At 37.8% G+C, this 27,226-nt stretch overlaps 1 protein-coding gene across 1 annotated transcript in view; it reads left to right on the plus strand.

Annotated features, from left to right (window-relative positions):
* HMGA1 (high mobility group AT-hook 1) overlaps positions 1-22,649 on the plus strand; it is a 34,784-nt gene extending 12,135 nt beyond the window's left edge. The window contains exons 3-5 of the mRNA XM_032218868.1: positions 3,871-3,954; positions 13,805-13,858; positions 21,330-22,649. Coding sequence (XP_032074759.1) covers positions 3,871-3,954; positions 13,805-13,858; positions 21,330-21,386 — 195 coding nt within the window. The 3' untranslated portion in view covers positions 21,387-22,649. The remainder of the gene's footprint in view (positions 1-3,870; positions 3,955-13,804; positions 13,859-21,329) is intronic.
* The last annotated feature ends 4,577 nt before the right edge of the window (positions 22,650-27,226 follow it).

Genomic DNA, 27,226 nt, shown 5'->3' on the forward strand with positions numbered 1-27,226 from the left:
ACTAGCCAGATGAATACCTGGTAGGCAGATTTTTTTTTTCCTATTTTCCTCCCCCAAAGCTAAGGTACATCTTATACTCCAGTACATCTTATATTCCGAAAAATATGGTACCTGTTTTTGAAGGCAGTACATTCAGCTGGAAAGTAGGGTATCATGGAAATTTATGTTATTTGCATTTTGTCATTACGCAGATGTCATCATTTACATCATTTCTGTAATGACATTTTAAAAAAACAAATCCATTGCACTGTAGTTTACAGCAACAGCACAGACTTAGGTTTATGAAAATGAGGCTTCTCTGCCCTACAATAGTTTTGTTCTTCATATGTTTAATGTCTATAACAGCGGTTCTTAACCTGTGAGTCGCGACCCCTTTGAGGGTCGAACCACCCTTTCACAGGGGCCACCTAATACCATCGGAAAAGACATATTTTCGATGGTCTTAGGAACCGAGAAACCTGCGTGCCAGTGTTTGGAGCCAGGGGAGTGGCAGCAATGGTGGTGGCAGCCTCTGCCTTGTGAAAAGGAGGGGCTACCTGACAGGAGCGGCGGCGCGAAGACAGCAGGCGCCCAGCCAATTGCGACATGAGGCACAGATGCGTTTGATGAGGGAAGGGGGGCGAATGGAGCGCCTGAGTGCCAGCAAGGCAGTGCCCTGAGAGGTGGCCGGGTCGGTCTCGGTCTCCCAGCAGCGAGGGGAGGGGACACCAGGAAGAAGGAGCCGAAAACCAAGGCAGGAAGGATAGTGACTATGTCCCTTCAGTCCACAGCCGCCGCCTCCTCGGAGGCTCGGAAGTTCATGCGGGCTCTGTGCAGCAGCTGGCTCCAGACGTTCAGGTTTTCCCTTTTCTGTAAAAACTTCTGTCCATTCACAAGGAGACCGCCTTTGTTTTCTTCCCGCGATATCAATGAATGAGTGGTTGGAAAACTTGGGAGCGAGAGGATTCCAGGAGCTTAGGGGCAGAGGCGAAAAAAGATAGCCGTTACAAAACATCTTCAGCAGCCGCTTTGAAAAAAAATAAAGCACTAAACCTTTTTAGTTTTAAGTTTCCATGCTTAGAATAGAATGGAATGGAATAGGAAAATGGAATGGGAATAGGAAAATGGGATGGGAATAGGAAAATGGAATGGGAATAGGAATAGGAATGGAATAGGAATAGGATGGAATAGAAATGTTTATTGGTGAAGTGTGATAAGACACACAAGGAATTTGTCTCCAGTGCACCAAATCATACTGTACATATAAACCGCAAGTAATAGGTCATAGGTCATAATAATAGTTACAATCATTAGCTACAAACAACAATTGATAAATCATAAAGAACCAGTAGGACAAGATGAAAAATAGGAGGGGATATCCAATCTAGTACTGTATTTCTCTTTGACCCATTTTTTTTTACTGTCTTCTCCATTTTATTTTTATTTTGTTACCAACTGAAATGTTTCATGGACTTTTTGTAACAAGGTTAGAGGTTATATTATATTATATATATTATTTCCATTAGCAAACCATTTCACAATATATAATTACATACTGTTTTTGTGATTAATCACTATGCTTTAATTATGTTCAATTTGTAATAATGAAAATACATCCTGCATATCAGATATTTATATTACGATTCATAACAGTAGCAAAATTACAGTTATGAAGTAGCAACGAAAATAATTTTATGGTTGGGGGTCACAACAACATGAGGAACTGTATTAAAGGGTCGCAGCATTGGGAAGGTTGAGAACCACTGGTCTATAAGCAACTAAGAAACAGATTCCATACAGTCTGTTCTACAAATGTGTTGGCCATGATCCTTTGTAAAGACAAAGTATATTTGTCTTTAGTGATATAGGCTCACTAAATAAGAGAGAAAATGCAGCTGTGCATTTGCAGTAACATTCTCACTATAGTACATTTGAAAAACATTGATTTTCCAAATGTACACTATTAATAGTTGAGTCAGTTAACATTTCTTTCCATATGTATAACTTAAAAGCATATAATCTGAGTAAATATAGGCCCGGATTATAGACATAACTATTTATCCAAGATACTGAAGTATAATTTTGATTTTGGATGACAGCTTCATGGTATATAATCTATTTTACCAAAAGCAAATATATGTGCCATTATTTTTAATTTTTTCTATATAAACTGGAATGCTATTTGAACCTCAAATCCACCTCCCAATGTAATGGAGCAGAAGCGTCAAAATGGGGGCTTGCGGGCTGGATGCATCACGCACAGGCTACACCCAACCCAGCTCCACAAAGAGAAAAATTGTCTCAATACATCACATGATGGCAATGTGACTCTGTGAGTTTGACACCCGTGTTATGGAGCATCACATGAGGCTCTCTAGTGATAGTGATGTCATTGAACAAGACTAGTTAATTTGAAGGAACTGTTTGTAGCATTTTAAGGACCTAAGGGTAAAACTAAAACTGTGAAGCCTTTCTTTCAAACTATTTTCATTCACATCCTTAAAGCCACCAACCCAAATAAAAATGGATCAAACTTGAAAATGGATCAAACCAAAATTTGGTAATTTTTATGCTTTTTGTTACATTTGGTCAAAGTGCTAAGGGGCTGCAAATGGGAGGCTGGGCTGTGGGTTTATAGTCACTGATCAAAGTCTTGGGAACCCTGATCCTTTGTACATGTATAAAATTTCTTTTACTTCTACAAGAAAAAGATCCAAGATCAGACCAGTCTAGGGGTTTTTGCTGACGTGAAGTATCAACTGACATCACCTCCATCTGCCTGAAGTAGTACAGTGACAATCTTTTTGGAGAAAGACTAATTGTGTTAGATCATTGGCTTCTACATACTACTACAATTTTTGTGTCTGTAATCTTTTAACTTGTTGAAACAGTGCATTATAGGGTAAAATTTCAGTCAAGATACTCAAGTTGACTAATTTGCAAAATGCTGGGACCTATTTCTCCTGAGGCATTGAAATTTGGGGAAGTTGTGGGTTCTTCAGCACAACTGCTTCAGAGTTGCCACAATCACTCACAGTGATCCTCATTTTCAACAAGTCCATAGGAGCACACCACACCATGCTCCCTTGTTCCATTCTCCACCCGGCCTGGGAAAAAGGGGAAAGGAAAGGAAGAAAGGATGGGAGAGAAGGAGAAAAGGAAGTGAGGAAGGAAGAAAGAGGGAGAGGAACAAGAAGGAGGGAGAAAAGGAAAGGGAACAAGGGAAGAAGAAAAGAGAAGAAATGAATGAGGGAGGGAAAGAACAGAAATAGGGGGGGAAAGAAGCAAGATAAGAGGGAGGAACAGAAGGAAAAGAATAGGAAAATGGGAGGGAGAGAGTAATGAAAGAATAGGCAGTAAGGAAGGTTGTCAAGGTTCACTGGCAGCTTTCCATAAAGAAACTCAGTGGGGAAGCCAGAAGCAAGCCAGAAGTCACTCCCACTATCACTTTTTTGCCCACCTGTCATCATTCTGTTTCTGTGTTTGAGTAAGGAAATATCTATCTAATGGGTCATGGATCGTCTAGTTTACAGCTATAAGTGGAATGTTATAGGAAATGTGAAACACTAGCTGTAGTATATATAACACTTGAACATTGTGTTTTATCTATATGATAAAATGAGTATAAGGAAAATGTGTAGACTACCACTAAACATATGTCATGGTGTTACATCTTTGAAATTTGTACTTTAATCACTATAGACTGTATTATGAACCTCTGTCAGAAATTAATGTTTCTGCATATCAAATTTTTAAATTGGCTGTATTGGTGGAACTCTTTTATTTCTTTCATTGTACCTTCCGGGTACAGAGCAAAATGCCCTGAGAGGATGTGCAAGCATTAACTACATTTATTTCTCTGTCACTCATTGTAATACTCTTTGTTTATAGCAAGAACCCAGTGAGGCACCAACACCCAAGAGACCACGTGGTAGACCAAAGGGAAGCAAAAACAAGGCCACTTCAAAGGGAAGGGTAGGTATTCTGGCTGCTGGATAATGAATTGGAAATCTTAGTCAATCACATGAACTCTTTCTTTCCTGTTATTTTTATGCACATGTACCAATTGACAGTGATTGTTAAGACTGATCTGGAAAATTGCTTCAACAGAAATAGCTATCCATGGAAGAATGAACCAGCTGTAGGTTAAATGAGTTTTGCCCCATTTTACAACCTAAACTGCCACAGTTGTTAAGTGAATCATTGCATTTTCAAAAGGCAACTGGATTTCCTTGGGTTTTCTTGAGGAGGTGTTGCTGACAGTCAGAAGTGAAAAAGCTTGGATGAGAAGCAACACATCTTCAAGGGGAAAAAAGTTGCCTTGTGAAAAAAAACACCTTGGGAATAACCATGACCTAGGTGACTGAGAATCTGGTTAGATGTGAAACTGCACTTGTTAAGTTAGTAATATGATTGTTAAGTGAATCTGGCTTCCCTATTGACTTTGCCCATCAGAGGGTTGCAAATAGGCCTGGAGCACTGCAACCATCATAAATACATGCTAGTTGCCAAGCATCTGAATTTTGATCACGTAACCATGGGGATGCTGTCGTAAGTGTGAAAAATGGTCATTCAGTGCTGTAACTTCAAACTGTCACTCAACAAATGGTTATAGGTCAGGGATGGCAAACTTTTTTGGCATCGAGTGCCCAAACCGGAACATGTGTGCATGTGTGTGTGCCAGAGCACTGGAAACCAGAAGACCAGCTAGCTGGCGTGCGCATGCCTGTTTTTTGCCCGTTTTTCGGGCCCTTTTTGGCCAGAAAAACAGCTTGCTTTTGGGGCAATTTTCATGCTGCTTTTCAGGTTGTTTTTCAGGCCATTTTTGGGTCAAAATGGCTCAAAAATGACCTGAAAATGCCCCCCCAAAACGACCTGTTTTGGCTGCTTTTCAGGCCCTTTTCCGATGCTCTGGCACCTGCAAAAACCAACTGGCCAGCGTGTTGGAAACCAGAAGAGTAGCTGGCAATGGTGCATGTGCCCACGGAGAGGGCTCTGTGTCGCATCTCTGGCACACATGCCACAGGTTCACCATCACAGTTATAGGTCAAGGAGTATCTGCAGGAAAGAACTGTAATAGTATGGGGGCTGCAGCCATGTCAGCAGTTGGTTAAAAGGCAGCTTAGTCTCATAATAAAAATGTGGGTGTAGCAAACTTCTCAGAAGTGATTCTCCGTAGTTTGGGGGCTGTGAAGACAATATGGGGAGGGGGATGTACTTTCAGATTAGGAAGATTGAAGTCAGCCTTGAAAAGTAATCCAGACAGAATAAAAGAATTGGAAGAGACCTTGGAGGTCTTCTAGTCTAACCCCTGGTTCAAGCTGAAAACCCTATAGCATTTCAGATAAATAGTTGTCCAATCTCTTCTTTAAAACCTCCAGTGTTGAAGCACATCCAAAAATATTTGCTCTGTCATTTGTAAGTTACATCAACAGAATCTTGCAAGTATGAAAGTACATTCTCCCGTCACCTTTACAGCCCAAAAAACTAGGGAGAATCGCTTATGAGAATTTTGCTACACTCAAATGTCCTTCTGCTGGCTAAGATGCTTTTATCCAACTGCAGCTTTTTCCTCCCTCTCAAGGTCATTTCTACCTACCATTATAAGATGAGTTAGGACGCTAGAAAAGTTTATTTTTGTAAGCCGCCCAGAGTCCTTCGGGATTGGGAAGCATATAAATGTGTATAATAATAATACTAATAATAATAATAAAAACTCCACCGTTGCCAGTCCCAAGCCCGGATGAGAAAGGAGGAGGGTTGGGGTCAGGTTGGCAACTGGCTCCATTAAAAAAAAACCCCGCCAACCCATACAATATGGTGAAAGAAACGAATAAAACTTTTATACTGCATCGGTCGTCGCGCAGGTTAACAAGGGCCGCGGCAGATGTTGGAGTCCCTGGACATCCGTCGACAAGTGGGCTACAAGTGGACCAGCCAACAAAACGACAAAAATATAGTGCAGATGAAAACCGTGCCATAATGGCCTGTTACTACAACTCAGAGCCAGAAAAAAGAGGTTATTTAAAGCGAATGTATGAATTATGGAAAGAACAATATCCAGATTCAAATGTTAGTGAACAACGACTAGCAGATCAAAGGCGATTTATTATACGGAATAAAGTGTTTAGTGAAGTTGAACTTGAGGAAATTCAGGCAAATTGCAAAACCAAAAAAACAATATCACAAGCAGAAATAACTGATATTCAAGACACAACTAAAGACATTATAGTAGAACTCCCAGAAGAAGCTCTCGGGGAGGAAATAACACCACCACCACTAGAACCAGTTATCACTGAACCAACTGATGAACTAACTCAAAAACAAAAAGAATTGAAGGATAAGATCATGGAGCATTTTCTGCTTAATGAGGAAAGGCAGCGTTTACCATCACTAAAAACTGTGCCTAAGAAAATTTTGGCCCCTATCATGAAAATGGTTAATGCAGTGTTTTCAACAATTGAATCGGGATCCATCTTGGAAACGAACCAGTTAATGTACAGCGCAGCTGTAATAATCACTAATGAACTAGGCATTAAAATCAAAGTACCTAGTCACACAACGGAAAAAGCATCAAAGTCAAAGTGGAAAATCCGATTAGAACAAAAAGTCAAAAAATTAAGGGCAGATGCTAGTAACTTAAAGAACATGCATGAGCAACGGCTTAAAAACAACAAAACCATAGATCGGCTAATCAGAAGATATAGATTGGATACAAGAAACATCAATGAAGCTGTAGAGATTTTAAAACAGCGGATAACAGCAACAGCTAGAAAAATTGAAAGATATGAGGCACGAATCATCCAATATAAACAAAATCAGCAATTTCGATCAAACCAACGGCATTTTTATCAAAGTCTTAATGTGAATGGTGACACCAAAAGTGAAAAACCAGAAAAGCAGGCCACAGTTGAATTCTGGAAAGAATTGTGGGAAAATGCAAAGGACTACAATAAGGAAGCAAAGTGGATACATGACTTTGAGAAAAGCATTGGCAACAAACAAATGCAAGTATTAGAAATAACAACTGAGATGGTCAAAAATCGAGTTAAAAAGGTAAAGAATTGGACATCACCTGGAAAGGACCAATTACATGGTTTCTGGCTCAAATATCTGACCAGTTTACATGCAATATTGGCCAGGCAACTGAATGAAATTTTACAAAAGGGCCAAATTGATGAATGGTTGACAACTGGAAAAACATACTTGATTCAGAAAGATGCAACTAAAGGAACAACACCTGAAAACTACAGACCAATAACATGCTTGCCAACAACCTTCAAATTACTCACAGGCATTATTGCAGATAACATGATGGATTATTTGGAAACAAACAACATCTTGCCAGTAGAGCAAAAAGGCAACAAAAGAAGGAGCAGGGGCACAAAAGATCAGCTCCTAATTGATAAAATGAGATTAGAAAATTGTAAGAACAGAAAAACGAACTTGAATATGGTCTGGATTGATTACAAAAAGGCATTTGACTCACTGCCACATAGTTGGATCATAAAATGCTTAGGAACAACTGGCATTAGCAAAAATATTACATCCTTTACTGAAAAGGCAATGAAACAATGGAGAACTGAGTTGGCAGTAGGGAATGAGATCTACGGAATGGTTAATATCAAGCGAGGAATTTTCCAGGGTGATTCACTTTCATCTCTTCTCTTCATCATCGCAATGATCCCACTATCAGTAATCTTTAAAAAAAATGAAATTAGGCTACCAAACAGCCAAAGAAGCTGGAAAAAATTCGCATTTACTATATATGGATGATTTGAAACTCTATGGAAAGTCAGAAATAGAAATCCAATCATTGACAAACACAGTCCGAGTATTCAGCACCGATATTTCAATGCAGTTTGGCATGGAAAAATGCGCCACTGTATCCATAAAAAGGGGCAAAATCACTGCATGTGAGGGAATTGAAATGCCCAATGGCCAATTAATTAAATGCAACAAAAATGAAGCCTACAAATACTTAGGCATTCTGCAGTTGGATAACATCAAGCATGGAGAAGTAAAAACTATTGTCAGGCGAGAGTACACCAACAGAGTTAGGAAAATTTTGAAATCTAAATTGAATGGTGGAAATACAATCAAGGCCATAAATACCTGGGCAATACCAGTTATAAGATACACAGCTGGTATAGTTAACTGGACACAAGCTGATTTGGACATTTTGGACTGAAAAACCAGGAAACTAATGACAATGCACTACAGTTTACATCCGCGTGGTGATACTGATAGACTATACCTGCCACGAAAATCAGGTGGCAGAGGATTATTACAAGTGAAGCAAACAGTTGAAGAAGAAAAACATGCACTGGCTGATTATTTAAAAGAAAGTCAAGAACATCTATTAATTGAAGTAAAGAACAAAAAATTACTGAAGGCCCAACAGACGAAACAAGAATACAGAAAACATGTGATAAAATCAAGAATGGAGAGTTGGCAGAACAAAGCACTGCATGGCCAATTTCTGGAAAAAATAAAAGATAAAGTGGACAGTGAACAAACTTGGTTATGGTTAACAACAGGTACATTAAAGAAAGAAACAGAGTCACTAATCCTGGCTGCCCAAGAACAAGCTATCCGCACAAATGCCATTAAGGCCAAAATCGAAAAATCCTCTGATGATGCCAAATGCAGACTTTGCAAACAAGCTGATGAAACTGTTGATCACATCCTCAGCTGCTGTAAAAAAATTGCTCAGACTGATTATAAATTGCGGCACAATTCAATAGCACAAATGATCCATTGGAATTTGTGCAAAAATTATAATATTAAAACAGCAACAAACTGGTGGGAACATCAGCCTGAAAAAGTCACCGAAAATCAGATGGTCAAGATCTTGTGGGATTTCCGTATACAAACGGACAAAATACTGGCGCATAATACACCAGACATCACACTGGTTGAGAAAAATAAGGTCACAATCATAGACATCGCAATACCAGGTGATAGCAGGGTCGCCGAGAAGGAACATGAAAAAATCACAAAATACCAGGACTTAAAAATTGAAATTCAACGACTATGGCACAAACCAGCAGTGGTAATTCCGGTGGTAATTGGCACACTGGGTGCTATTCCAAAAGCACTGGGATTACATTTAAAACAGTTAAAAATTGACAAAATCACCATCAGTCAAATGCAAAAAGCCTCACTGCTTGGATCTGCACGCATGTTACGACGTCCTAGGCCCCTGGATGGGGCCCAACTAGTAACCAATGCCAAATCTGGCGAAACAACTGGCCACTGTGATACAATTGTATAATAATAATAAGTTACGTATTTTCTCTTTTTTTCTCAAATGAACTATTGTATCTTCCATTTTGGTTTTTTTTCTCTTTTAAATATAACATTTTCCAATTCTTTATCTATTTGTGCATATCAGTTTGATATTTTTTAACATTCTAGGATAAAACTGGATAGCACAAGAAGAATATAAGAATTCTAGGTCTGGTTTTTCATCTGATAATAAAATAGGACCTAAAGTACCATAGGACGTGGAGGCTAAGATGCTGAACTTGCCGATTAGAAGGTCGCCAGTTCAGCGGTTCAAATCCCTAGTGCTGCATAACGGGGTGAGCTCCTGTTACTTGTCCCAGTTTCTGCCAACCTAGCAGTTTGAAAGCACATAAAAAAATATAAGTAGAAAAATAGGGACCACTTTGGTGGGAAGGGAACAGTGCTCCGTGCGCCTTCGGCATTGAGTCATGCCGACCACATGACCACAGAGACATCTTCGGACAGCGCTGGCTCTTCGGCTTAGAAACAGAGATGAGCACTGCCCTTAGAGGCAGAAACGACCAGCACGCATGTGCAGGGGAACTTCCCATGGGGTTTTGTCTCCTAATATTTGGAAAGTTTTTGAAAGGTAGAATTTGTAAATATGGGTGGAAAGGAGCACCCTTCTATTGATGTGAATTCTGCCTTATATGTTTTCCTCTTATCAATTTTACTAGTATCCTGTGAAATATTCAGATGACAGAGACACCATTTTCTGAAATAACATCTGCTTTAAACCTATATGAATACATATGTTAGGAAACAACAGTATTGAGGATCTCCAGATTTCATCACCACTCTTGTTAACTGTTAACTGAGAATGAGAAATCTGCAAAAAAACCAAACAAACCCACCACTTGTCGGCGTTTTCCCGAAAATATAACCTACCCCGAAAGTAAGTCCTAACTTGATTTTTTTAAACATGTGCCCAAAATAAGCCCTACCCCCCAAATAAGACCTAATTAAGACACCACGCAATCCAAGGTGCACAGGTAAAAATTAAAGCTAGGGTCCCAGCCCTACTCCTTACCTTCAAACAGTTGCAGCCAGGCCTCTATTGAGTTCTATTGACATCCAAATCTACGATTTTGAGTGAAAGATACTTGAATTAGCTGGACAGCTGGTGACATTTGCTTGTGAGTGTGTGTCTGTGTGCATGCATGCAAGTCTGTCTCCGAGCAGCTGGAGTTCGTAAATCTGTAAAGAATAGAAAGGGATATGTCCCACTCACAGAAGGAAGATTATAGTTTTCTGGATTGGGTAGCTTCTCTCTCTCCCATCCCCCTGAATATGGAAACCTTGACGATCTAGCTTTCTCTGTTATATGATTGCCAATCCTTAATGGCACATTGACTGTGCCATTTGCATGCTGGTTAGGAAGGAAGGCTTGATGTATATCAGGTGCTGTATGGCTGAAACTGAGTGAAGGTTGGGAATAAAGCAAGGAAATGAATAAATGATCCCAGAGCTGATAACCTGGCAGCTATTTACATATGCAATCAGAAATACTAGGCCTGATCCATACAGGGGATGGTCTTTCTTCACCCGCTCGCTCTCCAAGTTGTTCAAGTAGATACCAAAAAGAATCTTCATTGTTCCAGATGCTTTGGAGCAACAGATGCTTGATCCTGATTTGGCAGCCAAGCTGCCAAGGTTATTTCAGTGAACACCTCAGCTTAGCCCAAGCCTATCACCATCTGTTCAAATTATAAAATGTAGCAAGAAGAGATCATGAACCAAGTTCTGGAGACATTTGCTTCTGTTTGTTATGCATCTGGCTCCCTGCAGCCATTGTGTTTTCTTTTTCAAGAGTAACAGCAAGACCTTATTAAAAAGGGGCTTCCAGTTCCTACCGATATATGAATTACAAATGTTCTGTTCCGATTCTGAAGTGACCATAACGAGCCTATTCTGTGATTTGGAGAAAACATTAGATATATTTGCATACAACAATAGTACTCAGCATCATGCAGGAATATTTTTTAGCCTTTGCTAATGGGCAACCTCCTCCTAGCAGTCAGCTCTTTAACATTGTTGCTGTTACTATACAGAACAAGTATGTTCCTGGGGCCTTTTGAATCCAAAATAGCTATAACCATGCTCTTCAGTAAGTACAGGTTATTGTGAATACCAAGCTTTTGCTCTTGGCCTGACAGTGTCTCCTACAGCTGCCTCTCTATAGTTAAATGGGATTGCAACATGCCATGGACATAATGGATCTACTTCCCAAAGCACTTTTCTACTCCAGTATCCAAATGATCCAGTATCCAAGTGATAGTTCCTTATCTGGTGTTTGGAACTATTTCAGACAAGATGTTTGGCATGTGGAATAACCTGGCACTTAAATAACCTTCTGCTTTGAACTACACATCCAGAGTTTGCCTTACTGCAATTAAAGCAGAAAAATGGAACTGGGCTGTATACAGAGTAAGAATGTTTTGGGATGCTGTAACCAAAAGCAAAGACCTGGCAGTCTACTAACTATCTAAAAGGCCAGTCAGATTATGGTAAGAGGGCAGATGTTGGTCCTCTTCCTGACCCCTGCCTAGTATATAAAAATGCTAGGAAAGACTTTTAGTAGGAAAGAGATTTGTAGGTTTCATGAACACAAGTGTGTATTTGTATTTGGTTTCAAACCTCTCTTGAAAATATACGACTCATATCCTGCATACTCTGAGTCATGGTACTAGAACCCAGATGGCTCCTGTTGAAAGTAGCAGTGATGGTGAAGAATAACAAGGGAGGGACTAGTGGCTCTGATGCCAAAAGACAGGACCAAGGCCAACTGAAAAATATTTTTGCCAACCCAAGTATTCAAGTTTATGAATCACATCCTCAGATTATAATTTATATATATTTAAATATATATCAGCACAAATACAACACTATATATATATATATATATATATATATATATATATATATATATATATATATATATATATATATACACACACACACACACACACACACACACACACACACATACATACATACGTGTGTGTGTGTTTTCTGAGGTTTTCGCGGGTGTTAGTATGTAGGTCTCTAGTTATTTGGGTTTTCTCCCGCGTAAAATTGGAGGTGTCTTGGCGACGTTTCGACGAAGTCTCATTTGTCATCTTCAGGCTTGGTGCTTCCAGGAGCAATGTGAGATCTCGGCTGTTTCTTCCTTTTAATGTATGTATATGTGTATATATATACATATATATACATATATATACATATATACATATATACATATATACATATATACATATATACATATATACATATATACATATATATATATATATATATATATATATATATATATATATATATATATACACACACATACATACACATATACATATACATACATACATACATACATACATACATACATACACACGAACACAAACAAACACCTTAAAATCATCTTCCATTACAAATTGTAGAAAGTGTGTCAATTGGTTACAAAGAACGTTTGTGCATTTCTTCCACAATCATCACCTATGATTCATATCAAGTTATATATTTTACATCAAATATATTTATATATACAGCTATCATCATACCTCACCCTTCATATGACTATAGTTGTTTTAACGTCCCTTTATAACAAACATTCCAAAATTTAAAACAAAACCACATAATGGCATTCCCTTATCTATTTTCAGTATGATCCAGCCACATTATATCTTTGTAACACATTCAAAATAAAAATTAATTATGTTTAATAGACCACTTTTCTTAATCATTGTTTACAATTTATACCCAATTTCCCTTTTATCACATCAATACAAATTATTACATTATTATCATTATCAGTCATTTATTTAACAATAGTTTGAGTAAGTTTAACTTACTTTTCCCCCTTTTTTCACCATTTAAAATTTATACCAAATTTCCTCTTATCAAACCAATACATTTGTATACATTATCATTATCAATTATTTATCTAACTTTATCCATTATCACTACATTTTTAACATAATGCTCTAATTTTAACTAAATTTAACTAGTGTTTTATTATTATTTTTCATATCTCAACCTCTGTATTTCCAGTAATAGTGTAGTCCTATTTCTTTTGCCATTTGTGGAATTAGTCTTCTGGTTATTTCCTTAATCAAATTTGTTTGGACTTCTCTTTGTAACTTAATAGCCAAAGCTCTAGTATTTATATACTATAGTACCATATATAAAATAGTACCAAATGGTCACCAGTTCTATGACTTTTTCCTGCTACTCTCACACACTCAGATTGTGATAGTGGGGTTCATCCTACACATCTGGAACTTGCTAAGTTAAAACACTCTATTTTAAAATGAATGGTTTCATTTAAAATTTATTATTTTAAAAGAAACATTGCCAGCTACTGGTATTGATTTTTCATGGACTCCTTCTGAACAAAAGTGTTCCAATATCACAACAACCTTTTAATTAATAAAAAAATACAAACCAGTCTTAAAACCAATGTCAGTTTCATGTGGATGGCGATAGCTTGAAATGTTGGCCTTCTTTTAAAGATAATCTTTATGTCTTCCTTTTCCAGAAAGCTGCTGTAACAACACCTGGAAGGAAGCCTCGAGGTCGACCGAAAAAAACAGTAAGTTGATTTTGAAAAGAGGATCTATATAAAGGGGGGAGAGAGGTTGTTTTATTCTCTTGAATATCTATCTGTTTGCAACCAGTGGGTTACATTGGATGGGGGAAATTATTAGATTAAGAGAGATGAATGTAATTAATATTGTCATATTTAGGTTTGTGTATTGTTTATAGCTTTTGTTCACAAATCTGGAATTTTGCTAATGGAATTTTCTGACCCAAGCCTTTTATAAACTATGTCTTAGCTTTTCCACTAGTAAAATGTAATATAACCATAGATTTTTTTCCACCATTACTAGGCTGAAAAGTAATGCATTTTGGCCTACTTTGGTAGGGCTTGCACCTGGTGATGGAAATGGTGCATGTAGGAATAGGGACCAGGTCTGAAGAACAAATTGGTGGTATCATTCCCTAACACCAACTTTTAGTGCCATCTCAGAATATGAGTTGACAGTGCTTTTGATTCTTCTCCAATAGCCACTTTACCAAAATGTTCAACAGGAGACAGGTTTACCATGTCAGGTGAAAAATATATGATAAAAAGACAGATAAGAGGACTGAGACATTTTGTTGGGTTTATTCTAATTTTTGAATCTTTCTGTAACAGTATCCATTGAGATGCAATTCTCTTATGGATCTGATGAGTTTTTGAAACTCTTCCAGAAATGATTGATGCAACATAAAGAAACCTAATGCTTCTTTATTGGAAATTTCAAGAGTATGTTGCCTATCAAAGCCAAATCTGATTGCTTAGGTTTTCTGAGGTTTATTTTGATTTTAATCCTATGTTTTCAACATATTATACATGTTGTGTTTCAGTTTATAATTATTCCTCCTTGCCCTGAAGTGAGTAACAGGAAGTGGCTTGTTCTGTTAACTAGCACAGTGGCATTCTTGCAGAGTGAGTTTCAGTCAGTTTCATCTGGCCTTGATTGCTTAAAGCAATTGTTCTTTTTGATAATCCCTGAAGAGATTCTGGTCTACATTCAAGAATTTACCACCCAAAAATAAGGTTTTCCAATTGATCCTAATAAAATCATGTGCTCCATCTTTTGTGTTACATTTATACACCACAAGGCAAGATTGTCTGACTTTGCTATAATTGCTGATTATTTTTTCTTTCTGATGATGATTATGTTCCATTATACCCTCTTCATGCAGACAGAAGTATATCTTCTTAATGTTTATCTCTATGCGTCTTATAATAAAAGTTACAACAACAAAAAAGGCTAGATGTTCTTTGGAGAAATATTTGGCAAGTCCCTTTAAATCAGTGACTCACCAAGATTGGGATTTACCTTACAGGTGGCCATTTTAAATTTCCTATAGAGACCCAGATAAAATTCGACTTTGAAATGAGGACATCGTGTTAAATTAAAGTGGGAAAGCCAAATATACTTTGTACCAGATTAATTACTAAATTAGTTTGTCAAATATCACAAATTTGTGCTCAGAAATAATAGTAAATGAACCATTTCTGAAAGAATTGACATTTTTGATATTTTGATGTTTGGGGGGGAGTCATAAAATGGCTGTCAAGGAAGGTTTGCCCAATCACAAAGAGCACTTCATTGCATATGGCCTGTCACAAAACAGTCATTTATCACAAGACAAACTGAGACAAAAGCTTTTATCACACTTTTAAGCCCCTAAGACGTAGTCCATCAGTTTATTATTGTGTTATTTCTAGTCAGAGCTCGTGTTTCGAGGCACAGGTCTGAACTTCAGATTTCAACTATTCCGGTTTCTTTTCAGTTCAGATACAATATTTATATTTTTCTATTTTATTTTTGGGAATGTCCGGTTAAGCTATTCATAGAAATAAACATAATATTGGAAGCTGATAATCTGCTTTATAGGATGCTTGCCATATATTTTGATGGGAATTTCCCTCAATTTTAACAAAATAGTAGTGCATCCACAGGTGCATTCAGAATGACATTGCCAATAGTAGACTTCCATTCTTGAGGTCGCTCTAGGAAATTTATCTGGGACCTTATGGATGAGGTGAGTTGTGGAGAAAAATAGTCAGATATCAGTGTTACTGGATCTTGCCCAGGAATGCTGGATGTTGGCATTACATTTGTAGCCCAGCTATAAAGAGAATAGATTCCCTTTAAAATAAGCTAAACTATATCTGCAAAAGATTCCTGGCTGGGTAGAGCCCTTGAAAAGAGCATTTATTGAAGGAGTTGGGGATATAACAAATGTTTTTGTTACAATCCCATTTATTCTTACAAACAAATTGAAAATATTCAAAACAGGTTGTGCCATTAATTTAGAATGTGATGCATGCTGCTCACTCCATATCGGTCTGAATATCAAAAGTGGCTGATGGCTTTGCAGTTCACATTTGTCACCAGTTGTCAAAGTATAAGGAGCAATCCTTGCCAGAAACAGCTAATTGCAAGCTTTCTTAATAAGTAGATAGGCAGCATTTCAAAATGGGGTATCAGATTTGCAATGATCACTTTAAAAACCATTTCTTTTAAATCATGACATAGACAAATACAAAAAAATGTAATAAATTGCATATTTTGTCCTTAATTTTTTAAAACTTGGATGTTTGGCAATAAGAAACCTTATGCTTTCTGCAACAATTGCTAAAATGTCACACTTGCTACATTATGCTTGCCTTTCTGCTAACATTGATATTCAGCCAGAATATACATGAGTTCAACTATACAAATTATGCTGTTATTTTTGAAGCCCCTTCCTTAGAAGTAGGGTATGTGGGAAAGAACAATAATAAAGTATTCTTTGAAGAAAACTGCAGCAGGGCAGTTCATGAAAATTAAAATAGTAAACCAAAGAATATGGTCATTTTCTCTTTAACACTGACATTGGGTTACTTCCAAGAACTGTTAACTAATTTAGGATTTAATCTGCTCTGCCTCTATCTATAATATCATGTGGATGTATTAAATTCCACTAAAATAATATTTCCATTTAAATTGCAAACTTTCAAATGTTTCATGATCCATTCCACTTGTCTTTTGAGCTTGAGTGGAAATGAAGCCTTTATTTGTGTGTCGTCTTTTAGCAAGGAGAGAGGTTAAGTAGAGTTGATTATTTCCTTCCTTTGCTAAATGATCTCTCTTGCCCTACAAGTTGCTGAACAGACTTGGCAGGCACATTCCACAGTGGTTTAAATGTGTGTTTTTATGAATGAAACACAAGGAAGTCAAGATTGCTGACTCACACATGCACTCAAGTGTGACTCATCTCATTCCAATAGCATTTGTTTTAATTTTAAAAGAGCAGGCCAGAGAGACCTCCAGAAAGAAATCTTTCCCCTCATATACAAATAGTTGTTTATTTAGGCCTAGAAGAGTGTGGATATTAGGAATTTACTTGCTGGGTAGGATAAACTTTTAAGGAGACCGCAGAGGGAGCTTAAACCTTATTTTTTTGTTTCGTTTTTAATGCTGCTCTATCCCTCTTGTGGCAGCTTGAATATATGACAGCTCAAAAGTCCAAGATGAATTCTGTGTTTGAAGCAGCTCACTTTGTTAGGGGTTTGAGTGGAACATTATTTTATGCCAACCTCCTATCCATATGATCATTAGGTTTGTTTCACTAGTTCCATTGTGTGTTAATGTTGGTTAGGTCTTTCCTGAATACCTTTTGTCCAGGTCTAGGCCCTGCACTTAGGCAGAGACACAAAAAAGCTGGAGTAGCTTCAGAAAAGAGAGTATAAAAATGTTGCAAGATGCAAGAATTTGAGGTGGATTTGGATTACCAAATTGGGAATTGTATTATTAAGCAGTGAGATTAGCTTGGATGAAAGAATGGATTCTACTGAGTAATACAAGATTATTGACATTGGAAGGTCACAATTTGCAACTAGGTTGGCATGCTTTTTTGTGGTATGGTTAAAGTAAGGTATATGGCTATTTTCAAACACATTATGTAAGGAATGGATTGTTAATAATATGGGATAGAGTGAAAGGGAAATACTGTTTAGAAATACCAATATGGCTTTCAACAATGGAAGCATTGACACATCCAAATATTAGTAGTACGAAAAATATCATTACATATAAAGATATTTTATCAGAATGGGGGAATTAAAACACAAACAAGAATTAGAAAAAAAGGGATTGATATAGGATGGTTTCCACAATTGCAAATACAAGCAAGATATGAAAAAGATAAAAAGAAATACGGTTTTAAATTAGGAACTTCGGAGCTGGATGAGATATTTATGGGAATGAAAGAAAAAATAATTAAGAAACTATATAGCTACCTATTAAGAACTAGCTTAGAAGAAGAAGTGGTTAAAGATTTAATGTTAACTTGAGCAAAGAATTTTAGCCACACGATTCAGCTAGAAAAGTGGCAACAACTATGGGAAAGGAACTATAAATTAACCATGTCAACGGCCTATAAAGAAAACTTATACAAAATGTTTTATAGATGGCACATGACACCCAGAAAATTAGCAAAGATGTCTAAAGACAAATCAGTGAATTGTTAGAAGTGTCAACAAGCAATAGGTTCCTATTATCATATGTGGTAGACATGTGCAGAAGCAAGGGGATATTGGACTAAGATAAAAGTATGGTTAAAGAAAATGTTACAAGAAGAAATAGAATTTAAACCAGAGATATTTTTATTAGGTATTATCCCAGAGAAATTCAAGAAAGAGGATACCTATTTGATTATATATGTAACTACAGCAACAAGAATTGTATTTGCTCAAAATTGCAAATCAAATAAGCTACCAACAGATGAAGAGATAATAAAAAAGATATTAGATTATGCAGAGATGAATAGGTGGACAATGAAAATAAAGGATAAAGAGGAATCAGAGTACTTCAAGACATGGAGAAGATTCTATGATTGGCTAGAGAAAGGAAACTAGAAAAGAAAATAGGGAGAAGATATAGAACCCAGACGAGGCACTGTTAAATGGAAAGGGGGGGGGAGAAGGGGAAAACAGAAAAGAAAATATTAAATATATAAGTATACATCCAAAAGCGAGATATAAAGTGTAGGAAAATATAGCAAGGATAGATTAGCGAAGGTAAGGCAATAAGAAATTATATCAAATTATATTTGGGTCTGCGGAAATATCATCCCAAGGAAATATAAACTGAGGCCGGAAAGAGACACCGACAATAATAAGAAAGAAAGAAAGGAAAGAAAGAAAGAAAGAAAGAAAGATGGGGTAAAGAAGAAAGAGGAGAGGAGGATGGAAGGGAGGAGAAGAGAAGGAGAGAGGGTAGGAAGGGGAAGGGGAGTGGGAGAAAGGCAAGGGAAGAAGGAAGGGGAAGAGCGATTGTGGGTGCGCCTCGGTTCACCCACGTAACACCTATCCTCCGCGAGCTGCACTGGCTGCCTGTTGATCTCCGGGTACGCTTCAGGGTGCTAGTTGTCACCTACAAAGCCCTCCATGGTATTGGACCTGGGTACTTGAGAGACCGCCTACTGCCAATTACCTCCACTAGACCAATTAGATCCCACAGACTAGGCCTCCTCCGAATTCCATCAGCCGGCCAGTGTCGACGGGCGACTACCCGGAGGAGAGCCTTCTCTGTGGCTGCTCCGACCCTCTGGAACGAACTCCCCGTGGAGATTCGTACCCTCACCACCCTCCAGGCCTTCCGCATAGCCCTTAAAACCTGGCTGTTCTGACAGGCCTGGGGCTAAAGACTTGCTGCCCCACCTCGAATGGTATGATTGTTGTGCTTTTAACTATGTATGGTTTTTATGTTTTTTGTAACTCTGTTTGTATTTCCCCTCCCTTTTGAGTTGTGAGCCGCCCTGAGTCCCTTCAGGGAAAAGGGCGGCATACAAATAAATTAAACCTAAACCTAAGGAGAGGAAGAAGGAAGAAAGTAGGGGAGGGAGGGAGAAAAGAAAGGGAAAATGAGGTGGTGTTACAACAGGAAGAAGGGATGGTAAATAAAACAACCCAAACTGTATATTATAACCTATTGTTAAATGAAATAACAAATGTATAAGAATGATAAATGTATAGAAGAAGAATAACTATGTGAATGTATACTTAAAATGCTATGTAAGAGAGTAAAAAATAAAAAAAATTCTGGGGAAAAAAAAGAATAAGAGAGTCTGAAAACAAGCTCCTGAGGTAATCCTCAACTTATCACCACAATTGAGCCCAAAATTTACATTGCCGAGCAAGACAGTTGTTAAGTTGTTAATTTTGCCCCATTTTATCACCTTTCTTGCCACTGTTCTTAAATGAACTCGCAGTTATTATTGTATTTTTCGGAGTATAAGCCGGACTTTTTTCCCTCAAAAAAGAGGCTGAAAATATGGGTGCATCTTAAATACTGAATACAGCATTTTTTGCCTCCTGAAACCCTGCCCCCTTCACCAAAATGGCTGTGCATAGCCTTTAGGAGTCTTGCAGAGTGCTCCTGGGGAGGACAGAAATGAACGAAAAACTGGCCGTTTTTCACTCTGAACATTAGAAGGTATTTCCAAAGGGAACGAATTATATGCAGTCGAACTACTTGTCTAGAACAGTGAATGGACTCCCCCTTGCTGCAGGTTTTCAAATGTAGACTGGATGGTCACTTAGTGAGAATAGTTTTGGGAAATCCGGTTTGAACTTAATGGTTAGGGTTTAAGATGACTTCAGAGTCCCACATTCTGAGAAATTGATAATTTCAATTTCTGAAATGATCCCAATTAGTTATAAAATAAATTGCCTGTGTTCTGGAGTACAGTTATCCTCAACTTAACAACTGGTCATTTAACTATCGTTCAAAGTTATAGGAAACTCTTAAAAAGCTCTTTATGATCCATTCTCAGAATTAAAATTGCCATTACATGCATGTCCCTCCAGTCACATGATAGCATTTTGCATGCATTGCAGTTTGCTCACATTTCCAATCAGTTGCAGTGTCCCATGGTCAGGTGACAACAAATGCAATATGTTTTTGCCAGTTTTGGGCAAAAAACACGCATTTGGAAGAATGGATTTGTTTAATGACCACATGATTCATTTAACAATGTGGTTTGCTTAATCACATTGTTTTATGGCCACGGTAACATGCTTTAAGACTGACGTTGAAATGGTCATCAAATTGATTCCAGTCATATGATGCATTGATTTACAACTGCAACTGCTGACAATTGAAATTCCAGGCTCCATCGTGATCGTAATGGGAATAGACTTCAAAAGCAAACACTCTAGAACTTGGATGTTTCTCATTTTGTAAGCGCTTTGATGATGACATTATACAACAAATGAAGGCTAACAAAGAAACAGGTTTTTGCTTGGGCATACTGGTCTGCATTACAAAGGGAAGAGCAAAACCATTCCTTGAAATCAAAATCTTCTTTTGATTTCCACCTTCCTCCTTCTATAATTGTCAGTTGCCTCTGTGCAGCAATGAGGAATGGTGTTTCTCACTCCTGCTACAGTATAAGGATTAGTCTTAAAACAAGAACAATATAGCAGCAGATTTTCCCAATGCTATTTTCTTCCTGTGTAGGAGAAAGATGAAGAAGAGGTCAACATCTCCCAAGAATCTTCAGAAGAGGAACAATGAGAACAGCCAACTGATTCTACCTCACAGCTCAGTTTTCCTATTTCTTGTTGAGTTCTGGGACTGAGGAAAGAGCGAAGAATCCTCACCCTTTTCCTGACCTGATCTCTCCAACGTTCTCACAGTCAAAACAGCAACACTAGGGTACAGTGTAAAACAGATCAACCATCATATTTGATGTGTAATGTTTAATGGGAGAACTTTATATTTTGTTTTCCCCTCTCATTTGACAGGGTTAAGAGTTTAGCCTACCAATTCATGTAGTTCTCTATTATACCTGTTTTTTGATCTATTTCTCCAGAACACTCCTTATCGAGGAAGGGGTTTATAAATCTTTATAGTGACCACTTATTCATGTTGAAAAGAGTGGACAGCCTAGTTCTTCCTTATCAGTCCTAATTTCCACTTCAGAGAGACCATAATACTCTCCAAAAGGATAACTTGGCACTGGCAGAAAGTTTGCCGAGGAGGAAGATTTGAGAGCATTGGGATGGTTTGTTTTTTTTTCCGGGGAAATGAGTATAGTGTGATAAAGGCCACAACATTAAAATGATGGATACATTATTTTTCCCCTACTGTTAAGGTATTTGCAAGAATTATTGAAAGGAAGTTATCCTACCCTTTTCACCCAATTTCCAGTAGTTCAAAAATAATCTAGTGCTTTGCAATGGGTCTGTGTATTCTTGTTGACAACACGCTGCCCTCCCCCAATCAGCTGCCTTAAGGCCAGAGCAATTACAATTGCATAGCGGAGGTGTTTGAGGTGAATCTGACCTAAATTCTCATATTTTCCCCAATAACCAGAGATCCTTCCCCCCACCTTTTTTTTTTGCCCCCAACTCCATCTGTCCCCTTCTGCCAGTGCACAAATGGAGCGTACAACTGAAATGTTTTTTCACTTGGTGCTCAGTCATTCTGCACAGAAATTATATTGAACAAGACTTTGCCATGACCAAGGAAAGCAGGATGGCAAAATTCTCTCCCTTCGTGGTCTCTTTGGGTTTTTGTGATTTTTCTCCTTTCGAAATAGCACAGTTAGCAGTTGACAGTTGTTTTTCCAATATATATTGTCTGTCAAGGTTTTCCTTCTTCATTCACAACTACCTCTGGATACGTTTTGAGTTTCATTCTCTTAAAACATAGATTGCTGCTGTTTTGTTGCTGCTGTACTGATTACAAAGTTTTATTTCAACAGGTTCTGTCTGGTTTTTCTCTGAAACTGACATTTTACACTATATTGTGCTATTAAAAAGGGATATAAAATCTCTTATTTGTCAGACTGATGAATGATTGGGGAGAGGGAGTTTCTGTGAAAGTGGGCACTATTTTAAGTCAGCTATAAATACTAAACTCTACTGTGGAAACCCCAAATGACGAATAACATTTGTTTCTATCAGGGATGTGTGTGTGTGTGTGTGTGTGTTTTCGTAGATTTTCACAGGTGTAGGTATGCTGGTCTTGTTGTATTCGGGTCTTTTCCTATGTAAGATTGAGATTGTCTTGGCAACATTTCAGCGAGGTCTCACTCGCCATCTTCAGGCTGGGTTTTGGGCTTCATGCCGCCAGCCTGAAGATGGCAAGTGGGACCTCGTCGAAACGTCGCCAAGATACTCTTCAATCTTACACGGGAAAAGACCCGAATACGCCAAGACTTGCATGGATGGATAGATGGATGGATAGATAGATTGGGGTGGGGGGGAGAGCACTGTATATTAGCTATAAGAATTTCAAGACCTCATGGTAAGCACTCCCTAGTTAACAATTTAGCAGAAAGCAAACTGGTCAGAATGCTTCTCACCAACTCATTTTATACCATTCTAGCTTAGCTGTTCTTTATTCTTTGAAAAGCGAAAACTTACAAATCAAGCATTGAACTACAGTTACCCTTTGTTACTTTACCTTAGAATGCTGATATGGGATCAACAAACATTTCTAGAAATATTTTTGCATTTTTAAAAATATGAGGTGCTTGCAGAAGGTATCAAAGGAGACATTTACACACACGCTGTGCTCGTTGAAACTATATAGCCTACCCTACTGCCCATTCGCATTCTTTTGCTGCATCTATTTCATAAAACACACTCTTAAAAGGGAACACAATTGAGCTGGTTCATTGAATATTCAATATATTATGTAGGCAGTAACTGTTCTTCATTCAGTAAAAGACACAAACATTTTAAATAATGATTGCAATAATTCCTGAACTGTTCACTAAATTAAAATCATCAATCGGTCTTTAGCATCTGCCCAATGGATTGACATCTGTTCATCTTCCAAGATTATTACCACTCTGCCTTTTTACAAATATGCAATAGTGATTCGTTTTGAAACACTCAACTTTCTAGCATGAATAGCATAATTTGCACAACACCCGAACAATTAGTTTCAAATTTAAGGATTATTTTAGGCAATGATTAATAAAACCACAGGAATTTGTATTAATATTGATCCATCTAGCCCAATGTTGCCAAAGGATGACTGGAAATAAGATTTCAGCCCATTTTTCATTTGGATATGCCAAACACTGAAACCGGAGTTGTTGGGTTTTTTGTATGCATTACATGTCATGTACCCAGAGGCAAAAGATTTAACTTTGTTTGCCTGCAAATAAAGCAAACTTTGTTTATTAAATAGGCACATTTTTTTAGTCTTTATCAGGGCAATAGCAGAGTGTGAATTTTTCCTTCTCAAAAGGTTAGAGGAAATGTCCTTTCTGTAATGCTTGATAATTTTAATTATCAATAGTGTAGCTCTTTAAAGTGATATATGGCTTTGTTAAGTTGCAATGCAAAAGGATAGTATGATCAGTAGCTTAATAGTATATAAATTTATTACTAAAGATTGTGGTTTACTTGAATAAAACAAGTGATGTTTTAAACTTCCTTTCATAGCAGTAGACCAAAAATAATTAAACATGAACTCATAAGGACCTCATAAGGCACAAAGAGAATTCTTCTTAAACTTGCCACATCTGCCTTTGCTCCATTTTTAATGCAGCAGGCAATATTTTCCTTATAACATAAAGGTAAAGGTTCTCCTCACACATATGTGCTAGTCGTTCCCGACTCTAGGGGGCAGTGCTCATCTCCATTTTAAAGCGGAAGAGTCAGTGCTGTTGGAAGATGTCTCTGTGGTCATGTGGCCAGCATGACTAAACGCCAAAGGCGCATGGAACACTGTTACCTTCCCACCAAGGTGGTCCCTATTTTTCTACTTGTATTTTTACATGCTTTCGAACTGCTAGGTTGGCAGAAGCGGGGACAAGTAACAGGAGCTCGCTCTGTTACGTGGTGCTAGGGATTTGAACCACCAAACTGCCAACCATTCTGATCGACAAGCTCAGCATCTTAGCCACTGAGCCACCACCTCCCCTCATACTGTATGCTTAAACCTAAATAACATACTGTATGCTTAAACCTAAATGACATTTAGCATATATTTAAATGATATACTTAGATGGCATTCTTTTTCCTCTTCTCTTCCTTATCATGTTGGGTGTCGGGGGAAAATACAAAATTCTGGTTCTTGCACTTATGGCGACTTCAACCATTATTTGATGCTATTGTGTGTATTTGATGTCCTCCTGGGTCTGCCTCTTTGGCCTGCTCTTTTTATAGCAATAGCAATAGCAGTTAGACTTATATACCGCTTCATAGGGCTTGCAGCCCTCTCTAAGCGGTTTACAGAGTCAGCATATCGCCCCCACAGTCTGGGTCCTCATTTCACCCACCTCGGAAGGATGGAAGGCTGAGTCAACCTTGAGCCAGTGAGATTAGAACCGCTGAACTGCAGATAACAGTCAGCTGAAATGGCCTGCAGTACTGCACCCTACCACTGCGCCACCTCGGCTCTTTTTGTACATGCCTTGCATGATATAGAATCTCAAGACATTTAGTGGTATAACTGGAATTAAAGTTCTAAATATTGAACCAAGGGCTAGTCAGTCTTGCCATTTTCTGAAGCAGTTCCCCCCCCCCATGCTTTTGCTTCAAGCATGGGTTTTCTGGGAGGGGAAAAATCTTATTTGTCTATTCATTCCAATAACCACACACTCCACAAGTATTTGGGCCACAATATTTAATTAAAGAGCTTTACAATCCCTGCTTTCCACTGTGTTTAGAATTTTTAGATCTATCACCAGAAAAACAGCATTAAAAAATTGAAATTGCCAAACCTGCCTGAATATATTCAATTCCTACTGTGTGATGAAAGTTCATGAGCAGCAGTCTTGGAAATGGAGATACTGGGAAGGCTGCATTTGTATGTAAGTTTCAATAGTTGCATAGAGAAGTACAGCTGATGCAGTTTATTATGACATTACAGTATATTAACATAAAATAGTCTGACTTTATTAGGTCGGGTGTCATGGCTTTTATATCCTAAACAAAAAAAAAGATCTACATTTTAAAGAATTTAGTGGATACCTAACTCCTAATAATTGTAAGAATAATCAAATTTAAGGTACTTCTTTTAAGATATGTAGCCTATATTCAACAGAGACCCCTTCCCAATAAATAGCACCTGAATCCCCAGATGTTCTTTTTGTTTCTGAATTCCTGTTATCAAATAATGGACCACTAATACAGCCAATTCTAGAATTTTAATTTTTGCATCCAATGGATATTTACCAAAAAAGCACTTTTTGTTTTCCAAAAACAATTTGCCTCTCAAATGCTGCTCTGGGGAGACCTCAACTGTCTAGATAGAACAGGCTTGTTTGGGCAAAAACATCCTGACCTGATGCTCCTGGCGCTAGCTGATATCAACCAATTATATATCTAAATACAAATAGTGTACTGCATTTGAGTTATTTTTTTAGAAAGATCAAAACAGGAACTTTCATTTTGCCCAGCAGAAAATTAACTTCATCCAAAGGACAAATGAAAGTAGCAATCTAAGACTCAGAATGCTTCCAGATGAAGGTTACTCTTAAATCTATTCTTCAGTTGCTGTAGGGATGGAAATACATAATTAATCCGTATTTGGGAAATTTGTTTCTATTTTGAGACAGACAACTAGCAGTGTGGAAGTAAATGCAGTACATAAAGGAAAGAACAAGCATTCAGTACATTTAGGAACTAAATTCATGACTGGATGTAAATCATGACATTGCAGTTTTTTTGCCTGCAGACCCATAACAAAGCAAGGAGTTAATAGCAATGAGATATAAACCAAAGGCATACAGATGGGGACAACATAAAACAAACTACAGGGCACAGTACATATTGATTTCATTGGAAGATGATGCAGGGAATGGCAGAAGAATGCTTTTCTTCACGGTGGCATCAAACCACCATTCAGCCCATGCAGCTGCACCACCAGTTTATTAATCGTGTGTTTAGGAAGAGAAGTGATGGTTGCAATGTGCATTGTCGTGTGCATTCAGTCTTGTCATGGAAAAATAACTTTATTTCCAGAACCATAATCGTCACATTTTTCCCATTGCATTAGGAATACATTGTCAACCTCAAAAGGCATCCGATGTATGCAGTGTAAATTGCATCCCAATGTTCTTAAAATGTGTGGAACACCTCCAACTTTGCTAAAAATCAAAACTTTTTTTGGGGTGGGATACATTAAGACACTTTCTCAAAGTTACCAGTACAGCCTTCTACATTAAGTGCATAATCTGTGTCCATTAGCCAAGTTCAGCAAGCAATGAGTAGCACAAATTTTTCAGCAAAGCAGCAATAACATTGCTGCACCAAAATGTCCATCACAGATATAGCAATGGTAACAAGCTGTATTCACAAAGACAGGCATAACAGGTCATAGTACTGTAAAAGCTTGATGTTTTGCCACAGGTACTCCTAGTTGGGTTCAGTTTTATTTACAAAACAGAG

Source organism: Thamnophis elegans, chromosome 5, assembly GCF_009769535.1.
Source record: "Thamnophis elegans isolate rThaEle1 chromosome 5, rThaEle1.pri, whole genome shotgun sequence".
Lineage (NCBI taxonomy): Eukaryota > Metazoa > Chordata > Lepidosauria > Squamata > Colubridae > Thamnophis > Thamnophis elegans.